The 27,241-nt window shown below is 49.7% G+C and overlaps 1 protein-coding gene across 5 annotated transcripts in view; it reads left to right on the plus strand.

The window, feature by feature from the left end:
• The window catches only part of PHKA2 (phosphorylase kinase regulatory subunit alpha 2), a 76,998-nt gene extending 51,399 nt beyond the window's left edge, over positions 1 to 25,599 (plus strand). The window contains exons 20-34 of one of the 5 annotated variants that reach the window (XR_004318222.1): positions 2,527 to 2,615; positions 3,604 to 3,737; positions 4,160 to 4,316; positions 5,092 to 5,171; positions 5,374 to 5,452; positions 5,555 to 5,684; positions 6,268 to 6,369; positions 8,434 to 8,552; positions 9,324 to 9,353; positions 10,796 to 10,849; positions 12,675 to 12,845; positions 14,469 to 14,522; positions 15,228 to 15,428; positions 15,960 to 16,604; positions 18,253 to 25,599. Coding sequence is in view for 4 of the 5 variants with exons in the window: in XM_006190088.3 (XP_006190150.2) it covers positions 2,527 to 2,615; positions 3,604 to 3,737; positions 4,160 to 4,316; positions 5,092 to 5,171; positions 5,374 to 5,452; positions 5,555 to 5,684; positions 6,268 to 6,369; positions 8,434 to 8,552; positions 9,324 to 9,353; positions 10,796 to 10,849; positions 12,675 to 12,845; positions 14,469 to 14,522; positions 15,228 to 15,428; positions 15,960 to 16,130 (1,571 nt within the window). In the remaining variant the exon portion in view is untranslated. The other 4 variants (XM_006190088.3, XM_032475719.1, XM_032475720.1 and 1 more) reach the window with 4 other exon arrangements.
• The last annotated feature ends 1,642 nt before the right edge of the window (positions 25,600 to 27,241 follow it).

Consider the following 27,241-nt stretch of genomic DNA (forward strand, 5'->3'; position numbering starts at 1 on the left):
CGAATCTCTGGGTTCCGCTGCTTTACTTAGCGTCCAGAAGTCCCCTTCCATCCAGCTTATTGAACTCTAGGCCTGCTGCATACCTGGCATCCTAGGACTTGACTTTACCGTAATACTTGGAATTGCCTTTGCTTATCTCTTCAGTTGGGTTCCCTGTTTCCTGAATCTGGCATGTTCCCCTTTCTCGATTTATACCTTTAATGGAATACATTCTGAAATAGTTTCAATAGGTTAAAAAAACGGTACAGTGGAAGAGAGCATGGTGATGACAGCCCTCAACTTGCTTGTTTCTGGGGTTCACTGCCCCTTTTGGCCTGTTTCCCTCCATGTCTGGGATGTAGATTTTGTCATGGGATCTTTCACAATCATCCTGGAGACATCCTTGTCTCCTTTGTTGGCTCTCCTGTTTTCTGTGTCTCAACTTTTCCTCCTCCTTAACTTACTCCCTTTTTTGGTGGAGGACATCCAGTTGTTTCCTGAGAAAACAGTGCATGGTGGGTAAAACTGTTGAGACTTTGCAAGTCTGCCATATTCTGTATCTATTTGAGAATTTAGCTGGGTATAGAATTTTACTACAAGTTTCCTTCAGAATTTTGAAAGTATCACTTCATTGTCCCTTTGCTGTCAGTGTTGCTGTTGAGAAATCTAAATCCATTCTGACTTTTGATCATTCAAATATAAACTGTTACTCTCTTTGAGAGTTTTTAAGATTTTCTCTGTTCCCAGGTTCTGAAATTTCAGTGATGTGCCTTGCTCTGGGTATATTTTCATCCACAGTGTTGGCTACTCAGCAGACTTTTCAATTGGGAAATTTATGGTTTTTGCTTTCAGTTTTTCAGTTTTAAAGTTTTTCTAAAAAATTTCTTGACTCATTTCCTTCCCTACATTCTCTCTGTCCTCTCTTTCTGATACTTTATGATTCCAGTGTTGACCTCCTGGAGAAGTCTTTATTGTTTCTCTTCTGTCTTCCATTTCTCTGTCTTTTGCTCTCTTTTGAGGGCAATTGCCTCAGCTTTTTGTTCCACCTGTTCAGCTGAGTTTTTCCACTTTTGCTGTCATGTTTTAAATCTTTGTTCTATGAATTGCATCCATTCTTGTTTCATACATGCAGTATAATTTCTTATTACTCTGAGAATATTAATGGCAGGGCTTTTTGTTGTTGTTTGTTTTTTTTTTTAACATTTCTTCTCCCTAAATGGTTTCCATTTCCCCCAAGTCAATTTTTCCTGTTTCTTTTGGTTTCTGTCTTTCGCATTTGAGTCTGTCCTCCTGTCCTTGGTTATCTGCTTATACATGAGACTCTCCAAGCATGTAAGTGGGTTTATGGGTGTAGGCCAGGCAGATTTCCCAGAGATACTCTACAGTCTCCTTTGCAGTCTCCTTTTTAACAGGTAAAGATCTGATTGCTTGGAGCTATACAATCATTTATTTCCCCTAAGGAATGTACTCGGCCTTCAGACATGTGGGTCAGTACCCCTTCCAGACATAGCCCCCCCCCTTTTTACCCTCTTTAGAGAGACCCTCTAGGCTTCTATCGGGGTGAGCAAGGCAGTTGGAAAGCTGTGTGGTTGCAGAGGACATCTAGGGAGCTCACAGCCTCTCCCATAGCTTCTCCTCCATCTTATTTTGGATGCCCTCTCTAGACTGCCCCCAGTTCCAGAGGTCCATGATGCAGCAAGCTCCTTAGACCTCTGAGAATTCTGATATTAACCTGACTGGTTCTCGGCTTTCCTCACTGCAGACTTGGGGTTTGGTTGCCTTGTGTCTACTAAACCAGTTACCTTTTATCCATCAGCTTCCCCACTTCCAAAATGTTGTTGCTCTTTTCTTCTCTCCTGCTTTTCCCTATTCTTTAGGATTTGTCTTTTTTTTTTTTTTCTTTAATTATTTTCTGTAGTGTTAGTAGGGGATTGAGAGGAAGTAAAGTTAAAATGTATGTTAAATTCACTAGTGTAACCTGGAGATCTATAAATGGCTTTTAAATATGCCTCATCTTTACCTTGAAAGGTACTTATTTTCCCAAGATGATATGATATAGCCTGGCAGGTGGAGATGGCTGAATGAATAAGCATTGGTGATGATAACATTTAAAGGTGGTTAAAAAAACAAGCACTAACACCCAGCAGTGGCAAAGTGAAATACATAGTAGACAGGAAGTGGGGACACCTTGATTATGAGAAGGCCAGTGACCTTGGACAAATGGTCTATCCTGTCTGGTTCCCAGTTTCCACACCTGAAAGAAAGAGGTCGGGCTTAATCATTTCTAAGGCTCCTTCTAGTTCTAAGATGCTGTGTAATTTTCCCTGAATTCTAAGAGAGAAAAGTGAAGTTCAGCTCCTTAAAGCAAGATCTGTGTCCTGCTCACTTCTTGTTTTCAGACTTAGCACATGATGTGGCTATGTAAAAAGTTAGTGTTGAAATTAATTAAACTAAGTCATCATTTCTTATTTGGTTTGTATTGTACCTCTCAAAATAAGTGTTTTATCCTTCCTCCTTTTCAGAAGAGCTCTCTCTTTTATCTTCTAGTTGTTCCCATGGCTCTGCCAACTAAAATTCTAAGTGCCCACCGTAAGTCGCTGAATCTTGTTGATTCCCCTCAGCCACTCCTTAAAAAGGTAAAATATTTAGAATCACTTTTTCAAAAAGTGTAATGTTCTTTGATGCTGATGTAGTCCCAAGAACTTTTAAATGGTTGAACTCAAAAGAGCATATTCCTTGATATCCAGGACTTTTAGGATTAGAAGTTATGGATTTTGATGTGTGCCCATTCACTTAGTTGTCTGGAATCTGCTTCGTGTCAGTATGCACACTGAATTTGATGCAAACCTTTATACTTTGCATGTAGGAGAAGGCTACTGACTTTCTGCCTACTTGTCAGAACCCGTGTCCCACTAGAGGAGGGAGCTGGCTCACCACTAGCCCTGGCCCATCTGTGCCAGCCAGCCAAGGCTGGGCTACTTGTGGAGCAGGTTACAAAACCAGAAAAAGATTCCTCCAGAGAATAAAATCTCAGGGTGTTCCCCTTTGATTCTCCTAATTTGTTATTTTTTCCAAAGTCTCCTCTGATTTTATTCCACATGAATAGAAAGATTCATTGTCTGCTGGAGACGATTTTAACTTAACCTCAATTTTAGGTTGTTTAAAACTCACATATTTTTTGTATTTGTTTTGCCTTCAAAAAGATATTTTACTGAAGTTTAACATATATAGAGAAGTGTATGAAGTATGAGCATAGGGCTCAGTGCATTATCACCGAGCCAACAGACCCATGTAAGTGACAGCCGCCCCTGTGCCCCTGCCACTCACTTCCTCCCGCTCCACTCCAAAGGTAACTGCTAGCATGAGTTTTGCCTGTTTTTGAACTTTACATGAATAAAATTTATACCTATTTTAACCTGTTCAGTTCAGTCTCTTGCAAACATTGACTAAGACAGTGATTCACTGATCAAAAATATAAACAAAAAGCCACAGAAGACTCCCTGAAAAGCTGGAGTGTAGCACAGCAGCAGAGTGCCAAGACCAGGTTGGTGTGTCACTTCCTAATCTTCTAAAAGTTTGCATGCTCAGCCCCTCTCTCCTGCTTTTTGGCTTTTGTATGGCCAGGCTCCTGAAGATGACTTCCAGTTTCCCAGAGATGACCGTGGTGACGTGGACTGTGAGAAGCTGGTTGAGCAGCTGAAGGATTGCTCGAACCTACAGGACCAAGCAGACATTCTGTACATTCTGTATGTAATGAAGTAAGTTCATGGTCTTCACTAGGTTGAGCTTTCCCTTCTTCTCCTTGGCTCTTTGTCCTAGTCTTCTTGGCCTTCTAGCAGGCTGCATCATGATCATATTCACCCAAATTACCCAGAATCATCATGAACATACTTCCGTACCCTCCCCTGCCTACTAGTGCTGGCCTTGAGGACGAGAATACTGGGTGAGGCCAGGATCTCACCATTGCCCAGTGTTAGACTTCTGTTTCAAGTAGACAGAAGGGGTGCTTTGGTAAGATGCAGCCCTCTTGGTCAGACTCAGAAGCACTGGGAGGGCCTCTGAGGGCTTGGCAGAATGTGCAGTGATTCATTCCCCTCCCTGCCAAGTGTGCTTGATTATGAGAGAATCTGGCCTTTCAACGTTCTGGGCCATACTTCTGGGGTTTCCCATCTCTTGACAGGGGTCCTAACTGGGACACACATCTCTCTGGACAGCACGGGGTCACAGTTCACAACCTCCTTAGTGAGCTGTATGGGAAAGCCGGCTTGAACCAGGAGTGGGGTCTGATCCGCTACATCTCTGGCCTCCTCCGGAAGAAAGTGGAGGTCCTGGCTGAGGTCAGAGGCTGCGCGGGGTGTCCATTTGTCCTTTGTAACCCCATGTCCTCTTCCTGTTACGGAAGCTGGAGGCAAGCACCTCTTATTTGTAAAGGAAATGGGTTATTTAATATATAGATGGAGCAGGCCCTCCTCTCCTTACCTCCCACTGCTCTCGGAAGGCAAGCAGAGGAAATGAAATTCAAGTTGATTAGTTTTGTTACTTGTTAGCTGCAGAAAAGGGTTTACCAAGAAATAAAATGAAAATGCTCTCTGGCCTGGCACCATCTTAAACAGAGCTCTCTTAATTCTGCACCGCTGCAGTACAGTCTCGTTAACATTTTCACCCTGAGGCCCTGCAAAATCCAGAGCTGCTTTCTAAGACATTCAAGTTCAGTGTTATGGTAAGGTGGTGGTATTTAGTATATGTTAATAACGGGGAAACTGGCAGTTTATGACTTTAATATGGTCATTTACTCTTAACATCTTAGGACTCGCAACAGCCCACCCCTCTTATGGACTATCCGGGAATCCAGTGTGTTTGCTGTGGTGGATGGGCATTAAATACCCACTAAAAGGCCCTGCAGAGCCAGGCCTGGGGCCACAAAGATCACAGGGACCCAACACGGCCTACGTTGCTCAGTCTGGGTGTCTTTGTAAGAATTTTTCAAGTAAATGGCAACATGGGTCATAAAATTTGTAAAGGTAAATTTATGATCTTATCGGCAGTGACCCTTCCCCGTCGGCTTTGCTCACCTCTCTCTTTCTGCCCCTTGCCCTCCTCCTAAATAAGTAGGCCTGCACAGACCTGCTGTCACACCAGAAGCAGCTCACAGTGGGCCTGCCACCAGAACCCCGGGAGAAGACCATCTCTGCGTAAGTATTCAGCCTGGGGGCCTCAGGTTTGTGGGGACCGTGCGGAAAACATCAGTGCCATCCACCATTCAGGAAAAGAGTCTTAATAGAAGACACTGGCACTCGAGAGCTTCCAGTGGGAAAATGAAGCTCTTCCACAGAGGGCTAGGAGGCACACTCTTGGGCATCCTTACGGTGTTTGTGTCCCGATGCTCCTTTCTAGGCCTCTTCCCCCCGAGGAGCTCACGAAACTCATCTATGAAGCCAGTGGGCAGGACATCAGCATCGCCGTCCTCACCCAGGTCAGCTGGCCAGGGCGGGGCGGGGCAGGGCTGATGCCTCTGGGCAGCAGGGGCCTCCCTGCCACCACCCAGTCTCTGATACCGTGTCTCCACCTGTGTCAGGAGATTGTGGTGTACCTGGCCATGTACGTCAGGGCGCAGCCCAGCCTCTTCGTAGAGATGCTCAGGCTCCGGATTGGACTGATCATTCAGGTGATGGCCACAGAGCTGGCACGGAGCCTGAACTGTTCAGGTGCGACCCGCAAGGGCTGCTCACGGGCAGTTCCACGGCTCCTGCACCCACCCAGCCCCGGGGAACCCTGCCCAAGTATCCTGGAACCTGGGCTTCTGAGCCTCTGGGTGTGCTCATGCTTGACCAGGTTAGATGTAACTTCAGCCAAACCATCCACCACAGGGTGTTGAATTTCATGTGTTAGGGAGAATGAGGCACTAGAATCTTCTGCTCTGCTCCTGACTTCCAAGTCCCTTATTGTATCTCCTTGTGGTGAGCTGTCATCCCCCATTTCCTAACACCTCTGCTGGGAGACATCCTACCAGTCTAAATATGTAAATCCACTGCTAGATGCATTCCAACGTTGGGGGTCATTACAATATGAAAAATGATGCATCTGAGAGTTAAGAAAATACACAATTTAAACGGCAGCATTCAGACTCACCAAGGCTTAGTACCTCTCAGCCCTGAAGCAGTGGAGAGGTAATCCTGAGCAGGGAGACCTGCCACAGCAGCTTTTGTCCCCCATCCAAGGCCCACTCGACTCTCCTTCCCCCACCACCAGCCCTGTATCTGGGACACTTAACAAGATGTTTGTTTTTAGGAGAAGAAGCTTCTGAAAGTTTGATGAACCTCAGCCCTTTTGATATGAAAAATCTCCTGCACCATATTTTAAGTGGAAAAGAGTTTGGTGTTGAAAGAAGCAGTAAGTAAATGCTCCTCTTACTCTGTGGGGAGGGGTTCAGAGAGGGCTTGACTGACGTGTCCAGGTGGCCCGGAACTGCTTCATTTATATGCAGGTCGACACCAGTAATCGAGATTCAGGACATAATGTCTGAGTGTAAGGTTCCCACCTCACTGAGACAGAGTTCTAGGTTTAAGGTTGTGACTTGTGGGGCTTTGTGAGCCCTCGTGGGCTGGCTGGGAGAGCCGCAGGTGCACCTGGGCATGGCGTTAGGAGGGGGTGAGGTGACTAGGGTGTCAGCATGAGAGGGCTGTCTTTTCCCATCACCTGAGTGCCCCGCCTTTGGTTCGAGTAGAAGCATTCTCAGCCAGACCCCGTCACCCTTTATGGGCCTGGAGAAGAGCCCTCTACGACCTCATAGCACTTTCTTGCTGAGGGAGTTTGCTTTGTCCCTGTCTTGCTCACTCAGTTTTTATCTGTACCAGAACTCTGTTTGCGATGCTAGGAAATATAATTGCCCAAGTCCTGGTGGAATTCTGTTCTCAAATGCTCCCTAATTATAATTGAAGCAATTATCATTTCTGCTCATTATAAAGTAAAATGATTTGCAGATACATTTGTGAATTTATTTCATCAAGCCAAAGAAATGCAGTGTGGGCTGCCATTCCTTTTATTTAATAAGAAGGACATTGGGTACTTAGTATTTTTTCTCCAGAGTGGGCGCCAGCCTGTAGAGAAAGCCGGCGTTGCAGTCAGATGTGTTCTGGTGGCTTTTCTCCTTTCCTGAAGGAGGAATGCTCAAGATCCTTTTCCAAAAGTAATTTTCAGTTCTTTCAAATGCACAGTCCTTGAAATGTACATATACAAGATAAATATTTAATGTGTTGTGCTCATCAAAATAATATACATGGTTTGACCTAGATAATTACTAAAAAACTGTCATTAGATGTAGAAACTTAGAAAACTAGGAACAGAGTAATGTCACTTGAAACCATAAATATGTCTAACTGCAGGCAAGGCCATAAGAGGTCCTGTCTTTTTGCATATAACGTCATTGTTAATTGTCCTTTGTAACTGTTCAGTGTTTATACATTAGGAAACTCAAATAGTCTTAGAATTTGATTAAATCCTGAGATGTCTGAGATAAATATTTCCAGCTAATGCCCACCCCATACAGGCCCCACTCTAGCTTCCCAGACCCCTTTGGCTTCTGTTTTCCACTTTACCAGTGTCCCTCCTTCCTTCTGGGTAATCATTATATTTCCTTTGTGGGTCCTCCCTGTCTGCTGTCCTTTGGCTCCTTATTTGTCTCTACACCCTTGGGCAGTGCCCCTTGCCCCCTACTCCCATGGTGTGGAGGTGGGGAGGGTGGGAAGGCAGGGCACACAGAGGACGCAGCCCAAGGAAGTGACCCTAGAGCTGGGCCTGCAGGAGGAAAGGAAGCAGCCCGCAGAGGAGAGCAGGCGGCGGGAGGAGGGAGCAGCCCGAGGGGCTTTGTATGGGCTTTTGCTGAAGACAGGCTAGGCCTGGAGGGATTCCGAGGGGGCAGTAACACGGTCACATCCTTTAGGATGATCACTGTGAGTACGGCACAGGAGCGGTTAGTGGGGGCGCTGCCGCAGGGTGGAGCGGGGTCCCTTCCGTGATGGGGTAGCCGGGTCTTCTGCTCCTCCAGCCCTTGGTCAGCTTGTTCTCCCAGGACTTGCCTCTCTGGCCCCAAGACTGGACCTTAATTGGGTGGTCTCAGTTCTACAAGGAAGGGGGTGCATTTGGAGAGGTAAAAATGATTCAATCAAATCACTGAAGGGTTCTCTGGCCATCCAGTGTTTTCTGCCTGCTGCTTCAGTGATGTTCACTCTATCATCCATTTGCTCAAATGCATACTGAGCCTGTGCTGTGTAGCAGGCACTGCTCCAGGTGCTGGAAACATTGCTGGCCAGGGCCAACGAGGCCTCCTCTAATGGAGCAGGGAGTCGAGTGGGGGAGACAGACAGATACAATAAATAAGCACATGCGTGTATATTCCTCTCTCACGGTAGACGCGATACAGTTTCTAAGAACCATGTGTATATGTTTCCCTTCCAGTGCGACCCATCCATTCCTCCACATCCAGCCCAGCCATCTCCATCCATGAGGTGGGACATACTGGAGTCACCAAAACCGAGAGGAGTGGCATCAGCAGGCTGAGGAGTGAGATGAAACAGGTAAGAAGAGCTCAGCGGCAGCAGTGCCGGGAAGGAACTGGTCTTCCTGCCCAGGCTCAACTCAGAAAATGATAGAAACCCAGGGCATGCAGGGTGCAGCAGGCTTCATAAAGGATGTGCAATCCCTTCTGCCCCGGAATCTGCACACATCCTGTACCCAGATATCCCACAGCCACTCACGCTCATCCTTAACATTAACGGGTTACGTGAGCGTTCTGGAAAATACCCTTCCCCATGTTTGCCTGTTGCCGAGAACTGCTCTTTCAAGTGGGCCACAGGCATTTAAAAAGTAAAGTTGTACAAAAGATAACTGAATCATCCCTCCATCAAGTGTATCCTTCAAGTGAAACAGTGAGAGGAGTCTAGAAATAGAATGCTCATGATACCTGTACTTCCCACTATCCACTGGTATTTTGGGTTTTTTTTTTTTTCTCACCTTTATTTAATTCACAACAAATACTTTCCGAACTGACCCCGCAGGACTGCAAGTCAATGACCTTTCAGTCCTAATGTGCCAGGGACTGTGCTAGGCCTTGACCGTGATTAAGAAGGAAATAGTTTCCTTCTGACCATGACCTGCAGTGAGAAATGCACTCGGATTTTCTCCTCCATTTCAAATGATGACTCACTCAGTTGAGTCCGTGAGGCACTCATGGGTCACACCCTGCAGCTGGACCAACACTTCCTTGTATGATCTAGAGGGTGATAGAAGTAGTAAGGCATCCTTGGTTCGAAACTGATTTTTATTTCCTAATATATTTTTACTTTCAGATGACTAGGCGATTTAGTGCTGATGACCAGGTGAAATATCTTTGTCTTGTTTCATCCTTTATTGTGCTTCGTGTTCTTTCTGGCTTGACTGTGGAAATTGAGGCTGTGAAAACAGAGACTGAGCGTGTGGAGGATGGTTCTGCCCATCTAACAGGCTTGGGTGGAAGGGTCGGCAGGCTGTGCAGGCAGCCCTGGGGACGGGCAGAGTGCTGGACTTGAAAGAGGAGAAATGACCTTGCCCCGTACCTTTTTCCATTTGTCAAACTCTTGGGTTTGGTAGGAGACTATGTGAAAGAGATGGTCCCAGGCTCTGCCTTGGCAGGAGTTTCTGTTCTAAAAGGAGGGAAATAAGTAGGGCCAAGTAAAATGTGGTCATCGATTATATCAGTGGAATACTGATATTTCCTGACCCCAGATTGCCTGGGGGAATTTAACCCTATAAGGAAAAAAAATGTTAGGATACTGTACTTTTATATCACTCTTGGGACATACTTCCTTCTCCTCCCTTCAGAAAATTGGAGTCACATTCCTAGTGATTTAATGTCTCTGTGACACCAGAGAGCGCAGAGGAATTGTATACTGACGTGTGGATTCTCTATGTTGTCCCTGGGAAAAAACATCCATGCTCTCTCATTCTAATTTATGCTCTTTCCAAGTAAGGAACAGACTTTCCAGACATCTTCCTTTACCAGCCACTCGGTGGCATCGTCCCTCTGGCTACCTACATCTCAATGGCAGCTGACTGTGGCTGAATATGGGTGGTTCCTTCTGTTTCCATTTAATGCCATCCTTGCATATTATGGGGACAAAATGACCAGCCTTTTTCTTTGATGGGTTTAGATCCAGTTAGCCAGTACAAGCTTTGTATTTGGTCTTTTACATCAAGGAAATATGTTATTCTCTGTTCAAAATTTAATAGATGCTGTGGCATTTTAAATTTCTAATCGCTTTTGCAAGAACAGCGTGGGTGCATGTGTGTATGTGCTCAGGCACTCTCCCTATGCAGGTAAAGAATTCAGTCTAGATTTTTAGGTGAGGAAAATACTTGTTTGGCCAAAGCTTATCAGCCTGCTCTTACTCGTTCATTTAACAAGTATCTGTTGAATGCCAGCAGGTACCAGATGCTAAATGCTGGTTATGGGTATCTGGTTGATCTCTAGATTTTCACCACTCTTAACATAAGAGATGAGTATTTCATGGCTGTGACTTTGGAATATAAGCTGCATCCTAACTCGATGAGGCACCCTCCACATCCGAGTAGACGTGGGAACACTTCACCCGCAGAGAAAGCATTCCCCAGCTCCTCCGTTGTGCGGAGCCCAGAGCTCCGGGCAGAGTGAGAACTCCTGGATGCCCGCGTCCTCCGCACCTTCCTCCTGTCGCTGTTTCCGAGGCCGTTCTATGTTCCTTCTCTCTGCCTGCGTCCTTTGGTGTCACTGCACATGACTGAGTGGACTCTCTTTGTGTTGTAGCTCTTTTCCGTGAGCCAGGCCGCGTCCGGCAGCGCGCACTTCTCCAAGTCTGCGGTAAACCACGCGTCCCGCCTCCTCCTCCTCCTTTGTGGGGTCTGAATCCCCAGTTGCCCCTCTCGTGCTCCCACACCCCTAACTCCCGAAGACGTGACCAGGTTTAAGTGTTTTCACTTGACTGTCATCGTGAGGAGAGTCTAGAAAGCAAGCTGAGAACTTGTAGAAGCAAGCTTGGATTTTCCACCGAGTTTTCTGCTTGTGCCCCTCGCTGGGGTGTGGGTGAGGAACACACACCTCACCAATTCCCAGGAGCTTTTGGAACCTCCAAGGCATTTGTTCTGTGCCTCTCTCTCAAGCCACAGGGGTGGCCCAGTGCCTGCAGGTGCTGATGAGCACCTCGTAAGCTCGGCTTGAGGCCCCAGAGGAGATGGAGGACTAGGAAATGTTCTAATTGCAGAGGCGAGTCTGAATCTTCCTCCCGAAACTAGGAGAAAACCAGCTGAGTCATTGATGAGTGCAGCTGTAATTACTTTTATTTGTATCTAATTGTTGCCGTATTTAAATGGCAGTAATGAGCCCAGTGGAATAACCCAGCCTCACAGCCTTTTCAAAATAAGAGCCTATGAAGTCAAATCGCGTGCTTCTGGAAGACTCCTGCCTCTTGCCCTACTAGCCTGCCGAACATTTGGATTTCATTTTTAAACCTTTAAATTGGCTGTGGCACACTGAGAAAGCAAAGTGCCAGATAGTCCAGAAGAAAGATCATGTGTAAGGATGAAGGTTATTCCTTCCCTGACCCGAAGGCCAAAGGCTGAGAATCTATCAAGGGAAAGAAAGCAGCCGTGAGCTTGGCCACAGGGAGGGTTGGGCGCGGCCTCACCCCCCTCCCCCACCCCGCCAAGGGAGCCCGACTTTCCCACCTGGTCTCAGGCCCCCACTGGGAGCCCCTCAGAGCTGCCTCCCCGGTTGTGGGCAGACCTGTGGTTCCCGAGGCAGAAGCCAAACTGCTGGCCTGGCCCCAGTGCTTCCCTCGCAGAGGCCAGAATAAGTGCAGCCTCGGGGAGTAGGTGGAGAGGAGGGGACGCCCTCTCCCTCTGCTTCAGCAAAGGCTTCAGCGGAAGCAGCCATCGCCCCAAATTAGGGTAAGGTGCTGTGCTGAGAACAGGCCAAGTAGACAGCGATTGAAAAGGAAGGTGGAAATACGATCACCTCTGAGGGCCCTGTTACACGTGTGGATTCCAGCCTCTACTCTTGGGCTCTAGAGCCCTCCCCCTGTATTATGTGTTGCATTCTCTGTGGCCGCTGCTCCATGGGGAAGGGACCACCACTCTCCATGGCACCACAGGAGTCAAGTCACTTTGGCATCTGTCTCCCTGGGCTGCAGGGCCTGAGGGAGGTGCCGGCTCCGCGGGCCCGGGGTCTCCCCGCGAGCCCTCCGGCAGCAGTGCCAGCTGACCACACCTGCCAGGCGTGCTCCTGGCATTCCGTGTGTCTCAGACACATGCAGGCGCCCGCCTGGGTCCCACTGCTCAGAGGAGGCTGAGTTAGAACCTGAAGCAGCTGGCGTTGAGTTGGGGTTCACAGCCCCCTAGAGCCCATACTCTGACCTGCTTAGCCTCTCCATCAGGTCAGGGGCTTTAATGCTGTGCTACCTCTTGGGGGCTGGGAAGAGAGCACGGAAGGTGTTTAGTAGCCAAACCGGTGCATGACAGAGCTAATCCAGCTTCAAGAACTGGCCAAGGGTGAAACAAGGAACCACATTCCTCTGGGCAAGAGGTGGTCTGATGTTTTTGACTAGTTCCCAGAGCTGCCCTCTTGGTAACCAGCCCTCCCCTGGGGTGCCGGTTAGGTTTCTGAAGGCCACGCCCTGCCTGTCTTGCAGAGGTCCAGCACCCCGTCCTCGCCCACCGGCACATCATCGTCAGACTCAGGCGGGCACCACATTGGCTGGGGGGAGCGGCAGGGCCAGTGGCTGCGCAGGAGAAGGCTGGACGGTGCCATCAACAGGGTCCCTGTGGGATTCTACCAGAAGGTGTGGAAGATCCTTCAGAAGGTGAGCTTAACCGCTGTGCCGCATTACACAGGTGCCCCTCAGGAAATGCACTGTCCCTGTACTCCTTGTGTGGTGTGGTGGCACCTACAGATAGCAGGTGGCTACAGGACAGGTGAATGCTCAGCCCCCGACCTTAGGTAGCTCATGGCCTAGAGCCCCCTCGGCCCCGCTGACATCTGGGGCTGGGTAATCCTTTCTTGGGGGCGGTCCTGTGCATTGTGGGATGTTAAGCGACATCCCCGGCCTCCACCCACCAGATGCTGGTAGTGCCCCTCCCTCCATGTGTTAACCAAAATGTCCCCAGACATTGCCACATGTTCCCTGGGCGGCAAATCGCCTCTGCTTGAGAAACGCTGGCTAAAACCACTACAAGTTAGATAAGGTTGTGTGGCACCACCTTTGACATATTTCAGGAACGTAGAAAAGTCAGAACATAGGCAAGAACCAGGGAAGGCAGGGAAGGCTCCAGATAAACGCCATAACATGCACAGCCCAGAACAGCCCGCAGGAGCCGTGCCCTCTGCGCTCTGCACCCACTTTCTCCCCCATCAGCCACAGAGCATGCATGTCTCCCCAGGTCCCACCCCAGCCTGTCTTTCCTTTTGCACAGAGGGACCAGTCTACCTCCCTTAAAAGCTTCTGTGCAAACCAATAACCATGGGCAAGGCCAATTTTTTCCTTAACCCTTTTTGTTAGCTCATTTCACGGTAGGAGAGACAAGAACAGCCATCTCAGAGAGCCCAGACTCCAGCCCCCTTCCCAAAGCCACAGCCCCAGGCGGCTGCGTTACGTCTGCTCTGTGGGGACCGAGGTCGTCCTCACAGAACTGGGCCTAGGGAGGTCAGAGCGGTCCCTGTCCTCGCAGCTCAACTCCGGTCCCCACTCTGGAGCAGAGCCTGCAGGGGGTCTCTGGTCAGGAGGCACGAGCATTCACAGCGCTCCGTCCTCAGCCCACCGGGGATAGAGGCAGGTGGACTGCTGTCACAAGGCCCGAGGAGTTAGAAGGCAGCCAGTGAGAGCAGAAGAAACTGTTCCTAGAAAATCTCCCTACTCTTCCTGGGGCCTCACGCGCTTCCATCCAGGCTGCCACTGGCTCGATACCAAGACACTCTTATTATGAAAAAGCAGCATTTTGTATTGAGCCAGCGCTTGATATTTATATATGCGGGTGTGCGTGTGCGTGTCTGTGCATGTGCTCGAGTCTTTTGTGATCGGTGCTTATTATAGAAACCACAAAAATAGATGCCTGCAAAGGCATAGAAGTATCACTTCGCCAGCAGGAGCCAGGCACATCTCCCTTTATCTAGCACCAGAGGGGGCCTCTCAGCCGCCAGGGCCAGGTTGCCAAGTGAAACTCAGAGCTTCCACAGAGGAGGACCCAGCCTCCCTAGGGCGTTGTTCGTGTGAGATCTGAAAGATGCCTGCTGCTTCCCTAGAATTGTTCCATCGAAAACACAGCCTGTGGGCAGTGAGAACAAGCTCTCTAAAAATAACTAACAGTCTGGTGTGTACCAGTCCTCGCGCCAGCTTCCAGGGCCGAGCAACTTGAGTGTACGTGTGTGCATGTGTTTGTGCGCACTTTTAATCACGTTCTAGTACCTGACCTGTGTGTTCTGCCTCCAGTGCCACGGTCTGTCCATCGACGGTTATGTGCTCCCATCCTCGACGACACGAGAGGTATGAGGGGAAAACCTGATTGCCGGCCTAGCGTGGGTTTCTGCCAGTGCTCTCCTTGCTGGACTCTGACCACACACACTTCTTTCAAGCTTGTTAAACATAGGCCCATTGTAGGTCTGATCTTTCTATATGCTTAACCCTCAAGTTTTGCAAAGTTTCTTTCACACGTTTTTCCTCCCCTCAGAAATAGCATTTTCTTTCTCCTTCCCCTCAGAAAAGATCTGGACTGTCCAGATCTTTCGATTTGCCCCCGAAAACCGTATTAAGAGAAAAGACCCAGCTGCATGCCACACTCATGGGACCCACTGCAGCCTCCTCTGACCCCCACTCCACTGAGAGCAGTCATCGTCCCTGGTTTCTCTCCCCCATTCATTCTTTTAAATATTGAATTTTGAGTTTTTACCCTACCCAAGGCACCGTGCTATATGCCACAAGGAATAATGAAGAAAGGTAGATTAAAAAATGGTCCTGCCCCTGAAAGTCCCAGTCCAGCGGGGTAGGGAATCATGTCAGCACCAGGCTGACTCCGCGGCACAGCTTTTGGCCTCCTGCCCCAGAGGGTTCCTACAGGTGGAATCAAGTAAGTGGCCAGAAAAGAGGCAGCATTTATGCTGAGTCAATGGGTGCTGTGGGCAGCGGGGGTGACAGGGCTGTGTCTGTCCTCAGCTCACTCTTGATCTCCTCTCCTGCTGGTCCCTTTGGCAGATGACCCCCCAGGAGATCAAGTTTGCTGTCCACGTTGAATCGGTGCTGAACCGAGTGCCGCAGCCCGAGTACCGGCAGCTGCTGGTGGAGGCCATCATGGTGCTGACGCTGCTCTCAGACACGGAGATGAACAGCATCGGGGGCATCATCCACGTGGACCAGATCGTGCAGGTGGCCAACCAGCTGTTCCTGCAGGACCAGGTGGGTGTGTCCAAGCCTGCCCTGTCCCCCCACCACTGAGATGGGCACAGAGGCAAGGTAGCCAGGTTGGCTGGCATTTATCTCTGTCAAAGCTAGGGAGTCTTTGTCCAATAGGAAAGAATATTCTCGAATGAAGAAAGTCATCACAGATGGTGAAAAAAAGTCAACCATTTGGTTAGAAAACGGCACAGCAGCCACTGGGAAATCTAAAGACCTCGGGAGACAGGCCCGTTTGAGCGTAGGTTTTAGTGCCAACACCAGTCTTGCTACGTGTCTGGCCCGACATAAATGAATCATTTGTCCTGCACCAAAGTCGAGCTAGGAAAAACCGTCCTCTTGTTGATGATGTGCTGCCAAGTAGGGCAGGTGGGACGCGGAGCCCAGAGCAGAGGTCAGCTGTCCTCCCCGGGCCATGGGCCTCCTGCCATTAGACCTGGAGCGCTGCTCCCCTGGCATGCGGCACACAGGGTCAGCACAGGGCGGGGAGCGTGGCCTGTGCTCACCCATCACCTCTGCCTTTTCCTGCTACAGATGTCGATCGGAGCCATGGACACACTGGAGAAAGACCAAGCCACGGGCATTTGCCACTTCTTTTACGACAGTGCTCCCAGTGGGGCTTACGGGACCATGACCTACCTAACGAAGGCAGTGGCTTCTCATTTGCAGGAGCTGCTGCCCAATTCAGGCTGCCAGATGCAATAGGGCCCCGGCACGCTGCCTCTGTCATTTGCTCCCCAGCCTCCTGAGAACTTTCTTCTGTTCCGCGAGATCCCCTGTGCTGTGACAAAAGCATGTCCCATCAGAAACACTGGCAGGGAGGAGATGGCAGTGACAGACCTGAAAGCAGTATTCATCCAAGCCACAGAAAGAGCCGCTGAGTCCTGTGCTCCCCTGAGGAGCGCCCTGGGATCGTTGTCTGCATTCATTTTGCTGGAATATTTGTTACAGCATCTGGTTTCCTGGAGTCTGAGGAGGAATTGGAAATTGGTCTCTTTTGAGTGCAGAGGGAACTGAGAAGGCAGCTTCAATCAGCTCCCGCAGAGTTACCAAAACACGTTGAGCTAGTGACACATCTTAGAGATGGAAAGATCCTTCCAGCAGTGGCGGACCTTGACAAAGGGAACATCTTAACAGGATGCAGTCTGTCTGTGGACCAAATAGAACAACCCTTTCTGTGTAAGTTTGGTTTTCTTGTGCCTTGCTTTCTTCCGTGGCTTCTTGTTGTTTTATTGGCATTGCTCCCTTCATGTGGCATAATTCTCTTTCACCAAGATTTAGAAAATTGCTCCCAGTTAACTTTGCCTTATAGTCTTTAAGGGTTTTATCTTGGCCACCCATGAATTAGGGGTTTCTCCTGCTTTATGAAAAATCCCACGTCTTCCAGAATCTAACCCTCCAAAAAAAGGCTGGGGAGGAACCGACTCTGCTAGCTGGGCCAACTGTTGTTTGGGGGCTGGTGCAGGCCGAGTCCCCCTGTGACCTGCCACGCCGACATGGAGTGACGGCCGGCAGGGAGCGGCACTTTCCCTGTGTTCTGGGAGAGCCACACGCGTCTGCAGCACCAGACGTGCAGAAACAGTGCTCCCCTCTATGACAGAGCCAAGCTGGGGCCTCGAGCCCTCCTCACAGAAGCACTTTGGCCCTGGGGACACTCTCAGGTAGTTGTGGTTGGAGGCTTTGATTATAGAGGAGCAAGGATGAGCCCTGACAGGGCAGGACCTTGGCCATCTCTGCCCACGTCCTGGTGGATGGAGCTTCTCTCCAGGTGTTGGGGCGGGAGGAGGACCATACCCAAGAGGGAAAACCCTTTCTGTGACTAATGGACTTTAAAAGGACAGTCGCCAGGTGGCCTTATGGTGAGCTCTAGCTGGTTGAGAGTCATGGCTTAAATTTGTGATGGCTCTGCCTCTGAAATGGAAACTTGGCCTTTGGATCTTTGCTCGGAAGTTTGCATGACGGTGGAGAAAGCCGATGCTCTAGCTGCTCTGAGGGGACAGTAAGGGGCCCAGGGCCCCTCGAGTTTCGATGCAATAGGAACCAGAATTAAAGCAAAGGAAAGGCAGGAGGGAAGCCTCCCGTTCCTGATGTTTCCTGCTAAAGAGCCTCTCTTCAAGCCACATACTTCACAGTTGCCCCTGGGAGAGAGTCTGGAACACAGGCCTCAGCACCCTTACCCATGGGTAGTGCACAGGCACCATTTACACAGGACTTCAACGCCTTGGTTTCCTATCTCTCTGAAACCACAACATTTTCCTTGCTGAGGTACAGAGTAGTTACATAAAGAAAAAGTCCGTGAACTCTCTCCCAGTTTCTGTTCCAGTGGACTCCTGCATCCCCCTATTCCTATTAATGTCAGCCTATGACACCTCCCTCCCCAGATTACCAGATTATTCCTCCCTCCATTCATCAGCAGAGGTGGGATGCCCTGTGCCAGGTGTGCGAATGCAGTGATAAGTGAGATGCGACTCAGCACTCAAGGACCTCATCCCACAGAGGAAGGCTGATGGGAACAGAGGACCAGGTTTTAGTGTGGTGGGGACAGTGTGACAGAGTCAGATGAGGTGCTGGACTGGAAGGCAGCGCCAGCCCAGAGCACTGGCACTGGGGGCCGATCCCAGAGACAGTGTGGGTGGCCTGGCCAGCAGCTCCTGCCTGCACCCTGGAGCTCCTGCAGTGCCTGGAACACCCCGTCCCTGCCCCATCTTCCCTGGGAAGCTTCTTGGCTCCTATTTGCCTTGGAGGGTCCAGGGGGGTCATAGCCTTTAGTTTTGGTGTCTTTAAGACATGCCTGACATAAACAAGACTTGTGTCATTCACCCGACAGACACTCTGGTGGATCATTTCAAACACAGATAATACAAGAAAGGTACAAGCTGTGAAAGGCCCAGGTGCTTCTGGGCGAAGGCTCGGGAAGAGTTACAGCCCTCCAGAATGAGCCAGGTGCTAATTTAGAACAATCACCTGCCTGTGGCTGACGTGCAAAGCCACAGATGCCGTGTTTGGGCTCACCAACCGAGACGCAGCCAGGAGAAGAGCCATAATAAGCAATTCAGCCGAGCCTTCGATCCACTCTTTTGAAACCTCTTTCAAATGAAATCCTGAAATAGTATCGCATTTCCACAGGCATCAAGCTGTCAGCTTTAAAGAAGAGCAGGCTTCTGAGGCTTGATCCCTTTCCTGAGCAGCTGAGGCCCACGCGGAGGGGAGGAACAGATGTACGAGGGGGAGGGGAGGCCTGTCCTGCCCACCAGCATCCTGGTTGGCCGGGTTTCCCCACCAGGAGCCCCTGGTGCCTCGGATCAGGGCGGCAGTAGGGGCGGGGTGCTCTTTCCTCTCTCCCTCCCCAGAGCAGAGAGGCCAGTTGTGACCTTCGCTGGCACTGGGGATGGGGCGTCCTGTCTCAGAGCCAGGAACAGACATTTCTTGTCACGTCCTCAGTTGAAAAGCAGCTGCCGCCCACCCACCGCTCGCCCTGGCTCTGACCCAGGGGGCCCCAGCAGCAAGGACAAAGGTTCCATCAGATAGTCAGAAGGACTAGCCTCCCCTCCTGGCACCAACACCAGCAGCTCCATGACCCGGGCTGTTATTTAGCCTCTGTGGGCCTCAGTTTGCCCATCTGTCAAATGTGCAAGAGTCCCACAAACTCGCGCTGAACTAAGTGCAAGCAAGGCACAGGAACTCCCCCAGCTTCCCTGCCTCTGGAGGTGGGGCCCGGGGCTTCCAGGTCACAGGACACCAGATCTGCCTGATGGCAACACAGGCCAGGCTGGGGGAGGCTCTGCGGTCATGCCGGTGTGTCCCCAGTGGACGTCTGGCTGGAGGTCAGTTAGAGCTTCTGTAGCTCTTCTGAGGCACAGTGAACAAACAGAGCGTTCGCTACACAATAACTGCCTGGAAAAAAGAGGTTATAAGTGCTCCTCGAGTGAAAAAAGAAAGAAAAAAGACCAGAAGATTGGGACGCAAGAGAAACAGTTTGTCAGTTGATTGATGCCAGTTGACTGATGCCATTTCGACAGGAGGCTCGGCCTCTCTTGATGTAAATTCCAGCGGAACACCTCTCAGTTCTATTGACTTGCACACAAGTCTGGCAAATCGCTTTTGTCTTCCCTGCTTCCTTGTTGTCACAGGGTACAGAAGCCTCCTACCCCCTCCCTTGGCGCCATTATCTTTCAAGGTGACTCTTAATCTTTTGAAGTCCCTGCCATCTGTTCCGTACAGCTCTGCACTTTGTGTGTTCCCAGAATGCCTTCTGTTCTCCCGGACTTGGCCACGGATAGCTCTGCTTGTGAGGGGAAAGCAAAGCCACAGTGCTGCCTTCTTAGAGCCCAGCATCCCTCTTGCCCCCTCAAAGCCATCTAGGAAACACCGTGTCCTTAAGTTACCAAGAGAGTTCTCCGAGGAACAAGACCTGAACTGCAAGAAAGATTGTTTGCGAAGCTAATGCACAGAGTGTTTGATGGTTTGGGAGAGGAAAAAATTCCATCAGAAAACAACTATGTATGTTTTTAAGGAACATATGTGCAATTTTGGCAAAAATGCCTTCTTAGAAGGACTGGAATCATTGGAACCAATGAACTCTCAAGTCACATGATTCATCCCTCTGCCTTGTTGCAATATGTCAAGTATTCTGAAAAATCAATTTACTCGAGAAAGCACTAACTGGGCCTATTAATGGCTCGGCTTACAGAATATGGACTAGTGTGGCGGGGATGAAAAAACGCCTGTCTTGTTTTTAAGACCTCTAAGGAGGCACGTTGTCCCTGCCTTCCATGGAAGCGTTCCTAGCACTGGTCCTTCAGGACAGCCACGCCTCAAACCTAGATCCTGAGTGGCTCTGGCCCCTCTCAGTGCAGCGGCTGCCAGCCACTTCTGCCTCCAGCTGGTGGGCTGAGGACCCAGGTTTTGCCAAGGGCACGGCTTTGAGTTGTCCAAGTAGGACCAAGCTGTATCTGAACCAGGCCCAGGGCAATGGTTGCACCTTTCATTTTTCCTGTTTGAAAGACCTTTCCAGATGCAAACCCAGGTTAGCCTGTCCAAGGAGAATTCACAGTCACTGGCTCTATTCTCTCATGGCCTGTGTCACCTTTCGCTACCATGTCACAGTTTTTAGTTGCAACTTACAGCAAATCTAGCTGGTTAGGAAATGTGTTTCCTAAAGGATATTGGATAAGTTACATGATCATCAAGCTTGGCGACTCCCTGACCAAGAACAAGGCCTCATGGTCGCTCCCAGGCTCACACCACAGATGCCCCCAACGCCAACCACTGTCACTAGGAGCCTCGCCTCTGCTTTTTCAGGCACTAAATATAGAGGCTGCCACTTGTCACCAGAGTAGATTTCACACAGCCTCTAGCTGTCAAGTCAGACTCCGCCAGGTGTGTGGCATCAGCTGAGGGCTTGCCAGCTGAAAGGGAGTTTGGAAAAGCCAGTGTCTGAGTTCCCCCTTCTCAAGGGGAGGTGGGGCCAGCTTTATAATTTGGGGAACCCCCAGACCCAGGAAGGGGGTTCACATGCTGAGCATCCAAAACTAAATACCCACCACAGCCAGAACCCTTGGCTTGTGTTCCTTTGTCCAGAGGACATGTGATCCCCCAGGGTCTGACCTCTGGGGAGGCTTGTGCAGCGGGAGTCGAGGGCACACAGGGTGCCCCCAGGCATGCGGAGGGCCTCCCAGTGCCCCCTCTGGGCTCAAGCTGGGCCAATCGCAGCTTCTCTCTTTGGGTAGAAATGTTCCTAAATTGTGCTGGCTGGGGTGCCGCTGCTGCCTGGCCTGCCTGCCCAGCACCACCTCCTGCCGCTCAGCTTCCAAGGAGCTGTCGCAAAGCTCCTGGCTCACCAGCCCAGCCCTGGTAGCCTTTTCCTGGACCCTGAGTGACAGCCTGCCTGGGTTGAAGATGCAAATGATTGTCACATCTTTCCTTCTAAGTCTTTAGCCAGCTGGTGGATTTAAAAATAAAGAGTTGGAACTGATTCGAGGTGTAAGCCTCTCTCCTGACAGTGTGAATAAATTCCCCCAGCTGTCACCAAGGCCTGTTCCCAAGTTCTCGCAGGCATCTGAGCCACTCTCTCCTGGGCTCAAGGGAGCCCAGCAGCGGAGGCGCATCGGCCTCTGGCGCTCCCCTCCCTCCCTCCCTCTCTCCCTCTGCGGCAGCTCCTGCCACAGTGCTCTCTCCCTCATTAACCACAGAGCTCCATCTGGAGCGAAAACAGTCCATCAGGTGCCGAGGCGGCAGAGGCAGCTCTCTGTGCCTGGAGATGAAACCCAGCTCAGCGGCCAGGGGGTGCAGAGCACTGGGGCCTGAGCTGACCTTGCAGCCCGAGTCTCCCAAAAAGTCTCTGGGCTCTTCATCCCCCAGAGCAGCAAGCCACCTTGTGCTCAGGTGATCACACACACCCCCACCCCCCATGGGTTTCTGTCCCCAGGCCCCGAGTGAGACTGCGGGTGGCTGGGCCTGTGCTCGGCAGGCTGGGGTGCAGCAGCCCACGCCCAGTAGGGCAAGAAACAAAATAAGCAAGTCTTTGGGAGAGAGGAGTCAAATCAGAGCCCAGAGCTGAGAAGGGTTCGCTCTGAGCATGCGGCTTGGGGAGGCTCTGCAGAGTAAGCGCGCCTCCCCCAGCACCAGGACCACCATGGTTCCTCAACGACAATGGCTCAGGGGGAAGAGGGCTCCACCCATGCTGCTCCGAAGGATTTACGTGGGAGCATGCTGACTCGAGCAAGCCCTACCCTGGTGTGATGCTCCCCACCACACTGCCCAGAGCAGGTCAAGGGTGAGTGAAACACCCACCTGTAAAATGTTCTGGATGACAGAGCAAGAGCTTCTCGAGAATATCCATCAGTATTAGACAGTGGCCTACAGACGTCTAAACACTGTGTGTGCGTGCGTGTGTGTGCGCAGGGCCAAGCCCATCTCCCTGTCTCTCTGCAGCTCCCCCAAGGGGGCTGAGAAACCAACCCCCGACTCCTCCCTCCCTCTCCTGGCCCAGACAATAAACAAATGATCTATTTGATACATAATGTGTCAGGATGACAAGAGCCTGGGCAAGATTAAGGCAAACTGCAGAGAGGCCTGGGGTGAGACAAGAGGGAAGGGGGCAGGGCACAACCATTAAAAGAATGACGCAGCCATTGAAGACAGAACATAAACTGGTTAGAACCAAGACGGCAGAAGATTTGACTTCTAGTAGACCTTGAGCCTCGTGACACATCCACGTCCACCATGACAGGTCCCAGACTGACCACAAAAGGCCCAAAAGTGGGCAGGACCAAATCCCTGGAAATCTGCCCCCTTCTGCAACAGACTTGGAATAATCCTCCCACTCGTTAGCATATGAAATTACCCAGCTCATAAAAACTAACCAGCCCTGCACCTCATGAGTGAAAGCGGCCAGGTTCCGTCTTTAGCATGTATATCTCCTAAGGCCACCTCTCTAGCTTTCTGAGGTGGCCTGCACTCTGTCTATGGAGTGTGTATCTCCCTGAATAAATCTTCTTTCACTTTAATATGGTTTGCTCTTGAATCCTTCCCTGTGCGAGACAAGAACCTATTCTCCAGCAACAACGGGGCTACAATTCCTGCTCAGAGCGAGGGGCTGCAAAGGAAACAGTAGCTGGATATTGCCCCCAGGCTCACCCTAAGGCTGTTGTCTCCTACTCTCCCTGCCCTTGGAGAGATTTCTCCTGTCCCCAACCCAGGGGACATCAGACCTCTTCTCTGCTATCTACAAGTGTGCACCTGCCTTTCCCAGTGGGGCCTTAGAAAGCAGGAGGAAGACTAGGGGGCTTAGGCCTTCCAGGCTTGAAAGGCTTCACATTCTGCAAGCCTTTCAAAGGCTGCTTCCTCTGCACTTTAAATAGATGTGCTATTCTGAGTTTTAAATTTGACACATTTCTTTTTCTGAACCTAAAAAAGGCACAATGGAGAAAGCAAGCCAGCAAGAAATGTCGTGAGTCACCCTGGGGAGGAAGGGAGCTGCTCCCTGCTTGGAGGCAGTGGTCAGGGGAACATTCCAAGGGTGTGTGTGCCTCGATAGGGGAGAGTGGAAATGGGTGGGAACAGCTGAGGTCAACAGGATGGGCTCTGAGTCGTCTCTGGAATAGGTGACTGTGTTCTGCGGGTCTTGTGTCTGGGCAAGCCTCAGGTACATTGGAAAGACAGAGGAAGGCAGCAGAGATTTAAACTGAACATCGGGTCTAGTAACACATCCCTCAGACATTGGTGAAGAACATTTCATCATTAGACTTTTGCTTAGTTAGATGACCACAGTTAGCACCAGGATTTTACAAACAGGGAAACTGAGGCTCAAGAGACTTGTGAGTTTCATAAATTCTCCTGCATTAGAGCAAGACTGAAGCCTATGTTCTGAGATTCCATGTTTACCTAGATTTGGGCAGAGAGTGTTGCATTTCCTTTACAAATTTACCTCAGAAGAGAAACTCATTTTCTTGGATAACACAACATTTGGATACTAGATATGGAAAGAAATATTACAGAGGACAGGAATTCTCAGTTTCCCATACAAGAATTAAAAGGCCTAATGTAGCCTATGATGATCCAAATCATGTCTGCAAACACGCAGCAGGATGCCCTCCACCCAACTTAAGAACCAGACTTGCCGATAAAGAGGTGAGCGCGGAGCTCAGGGCTAAACTACCAGTGCTCTGGGCTTGGTCCTCAGCCGGCCCTTAGTTCCCCATCTAAAGCTGGGAGGCCAAGTTCTGCTCCACGTTCTCTAAAGGTCCATTTCAAATCAAGAAATGTGGTTAGTGCTTTGGAAACCAAAGCTCTTAACTAGAGTATCTGGTTTAACGTGGAACCCGCCACCCTAGAGACCTTGCCCAGATGGTGAGCCTTCGGCAAACCTGGAACGGAGGCAGCAGTTGGCTTACGGTGTCGTACCTCACTTTGACCACCTCCTGGGCCCCTGCACCCTTGGACTGTACAGAGTCTCTCAATGCCTCAATTTCCTCCTCTACGAGATGGTAAGTTGATTATATAAAGCATCCTCACTGGGCAGTTCCAGAGACTAACAGGATAATGTGTGTAATTATCATCAAAATGATGTACATATAATGATAGGATAATGTATGTGAGCCACAGGCACGTGGCAGAGGCTTAGTCACCTTACCCTATGGTGCCCCCCACCTCAGTCTGCAGACTCCCACTCCCCAGGGGAGGCAGCCCAGGTGCTTCTGAATGTGGGCTGTGGGCTGTGGATTCAGCGAGTAGGACAGCAAGTCCTCTCTGAGCTGTTTCCTCACTGGTCAAGTGGGGATAATAGGACTCTTCTTGTAAGGTTCTGAAGGACCATTACAATTAGACAATGGAAATTAAAAAATTGTTTTAAAAAAGGTCCATCAGGATTGCAATCTGGCAAAGCTTGAGTTAAGCCCAATTCAGGTGTTATACTCTAGACAGGCCGTCTGCTCTGCCCTGAGCCGGGCTCTCTGCTGTGGACAAAACAGGGCAGACAGAGGTAGGGAATGGCACTTTGGGGAGGAGCAGCAAAGAGTTTCAAAGCCCTATCTTCATCTTCAACCTGAATTCCTCCTTCCTCTGGGATCTTGTCATCAAGGGCCTGGTGTGACAAGAGAGACCTGGAGCCTCCTCCCTTACTTGGTGCCCTGGGAGGAGAGAGCATCTGGGATGGGAGCAGGCATGGGCAGCAGCTGAGGGACAGAGCCAGGGAGGCAGCAGGACACCATGTCACTTGGCCTGAGGCCCCAAGAGCTGCCTCGCTCGAGAATGAGGAAGAGAATGAGGAGAATGACCTGTCCGGGCCAACCTGCATGTGAACTGGGGCTTAACACAGCACCTCCATCTCATATGATTGTTGCAAGAATTAAATGTATTCATTCTTAAAGTGCTTGGATATCACTTGGTACCACAGTAAGTGCTAAGTAAATGTTTGATTTAAAAAAAAAATTAAAGGGGAGGTGCCAAGACAGCAGAGTAGAGAGACTCACAGTTTGCCCTCTCCCACAAATACACCAAGAATTACATCTACAAACCCACTGAATCGCACAGAACACCTACTGAACTCTGGCAGAGTGCCTCTCGCTTCAAAATACTGGGGGATTCTCACAAAAAAATCCTATTAAGTTTATACTGTATAGCACAGGGAACTATATTCAATATCTTGTAGTAATGTGGTGAAAAAGAATATGAAAACAAATACATCTATATTCATGTATGACTGAAGCATTGTGCTGTGCACCAGAAATTGACACATTGTAAACTGACTATACTTCAATAAAAATATATATATATATAAAGATTTTTTAAATAAAAATTAAAATTAAAAAAAATTAGTCAAAGTCCTGGAACCTAGTGAACATTCAGTGAATTCCTATTTTAAAACAGCCCCCCAATGCCTCCTCTCCCCTGCTGTCCTCACTCCACCCATCTCCTGTTTCCTCTGAGAGACTCACGCTGCTGAAGTGTAGAGGAAAGACTTGAGGGTCCCTGGTCATTCCTAACCTTTTCAGGGTGTTTGCATTTCATAAGTCACGTTTATCCTCAGTGAAAGCAGTAACTTGTGGAATTCTCAGCCTCTGAGTTAGATGGTGTGATGGGGAGCTAAAGGAGAAAGGAGATGGGAGGGTAAAAGGCCCTCAAACCCCACCTGTCATGTTTTCTGTCCAAGGAGGGGCTGCCACTGCCTACAGGTGCACTCCAAAGACGTATCAGCTCCCAGAACTCTAAAAGGCAGGATGGTACAAGTGGAAAGATTCTTCAGTCAGCTCTCAGGACACTTTCAGCTGTACATCATAGACTACCCAGCTATCAGTGGCTTACACCATAAAGACATTCATCATCTCATTTAATAAGAAGTCTGGGGCTGGGAGGTTGCAGGGTTGGTTCAGTGCCTCCATAATGTCATGAAGGCTCCATGCCCTTCCCAACTTCCTTCTCCATCATCTTCAGAATGTGGTGTTTCCTCCTCTCGTGGTTGCAAGATGGCTGCCACAGTGCCAAGCATCACACATTTAAAGACAACATCCCAACCAGGGAGGGGCAGGACTTTCTTCTTGAGCTTCTCAAGCTTCTCTATTTATTCTCTCCCTCTATCTCCCTCATTCTCTCTCTGCCAACCCATTCCAGGCAGGGAAATCTTTCCCAGAAGCCCCCTAGTAGACTTTCCTTAATTTGAATTGGCTAGAACTGAGTCACATGCCTGTTTTAGACTGATCACTCGCAAAGATAAGAAAGACGAACAGGATAGCCTCAGAGCTATCAGAGTTTTAAATCCAGAACTATTGTAGCCCTGAGGGATGGAGCCACCTTCTGAGACATCACCTGTCAAATACTTGACACAAAATTGGGGCCCTGTTAACAAGGAAGGAGGGGGGTGGCTGCTGGATGGGCAACCTGGAGCCTGTCCTGAACACTTAACCCCCTAGGTCATTGTCTTGGCCTCTTTCATACTTCCTGAAATTTCTCAGGCCTGTCCAGGGCCCTTTGCAGCTGTAGGAAACATGTTGCTCACTAAATACTTTGGGCTCTTCTACTTGTTGCTGTAGCCCCCTTCCCTTGCCTTCCTACCTCCCCGCATGATGGGTTAAAGCAGAGAAATACAGACCAGCTGAGACAAACCACAATGGAGGCAAAGGTGTTAGAAACAAGCTACAAGAGAATGGTGATTACATGGTCCAGACTCACCAGTTAAAAGACAAATGTCAAAAAATTGAGTTAATATGGAGAGATATGTGCAGATTATAAGCCTATGAATATTAAAGGTTAGAAGGAAAAGGATGAAGAAGGATATGTCAGACTAACGTTAACCAGAAGAGAGTTGGTATCTCTGTGTT

Source organism: Camelus ferus, chromosome X (assembly GCF_009834535.1).
Source record: "Camelus ferus isolate YT-003-E chromosome X, BCGSAC_Cfer_1.0, whole genome shotgun sequence".
NCBI lineage: Eukaryota > Metazoa > Chordata > Mammalia > Artiodactyla > Camelidae > Camelus > Camelus ferus.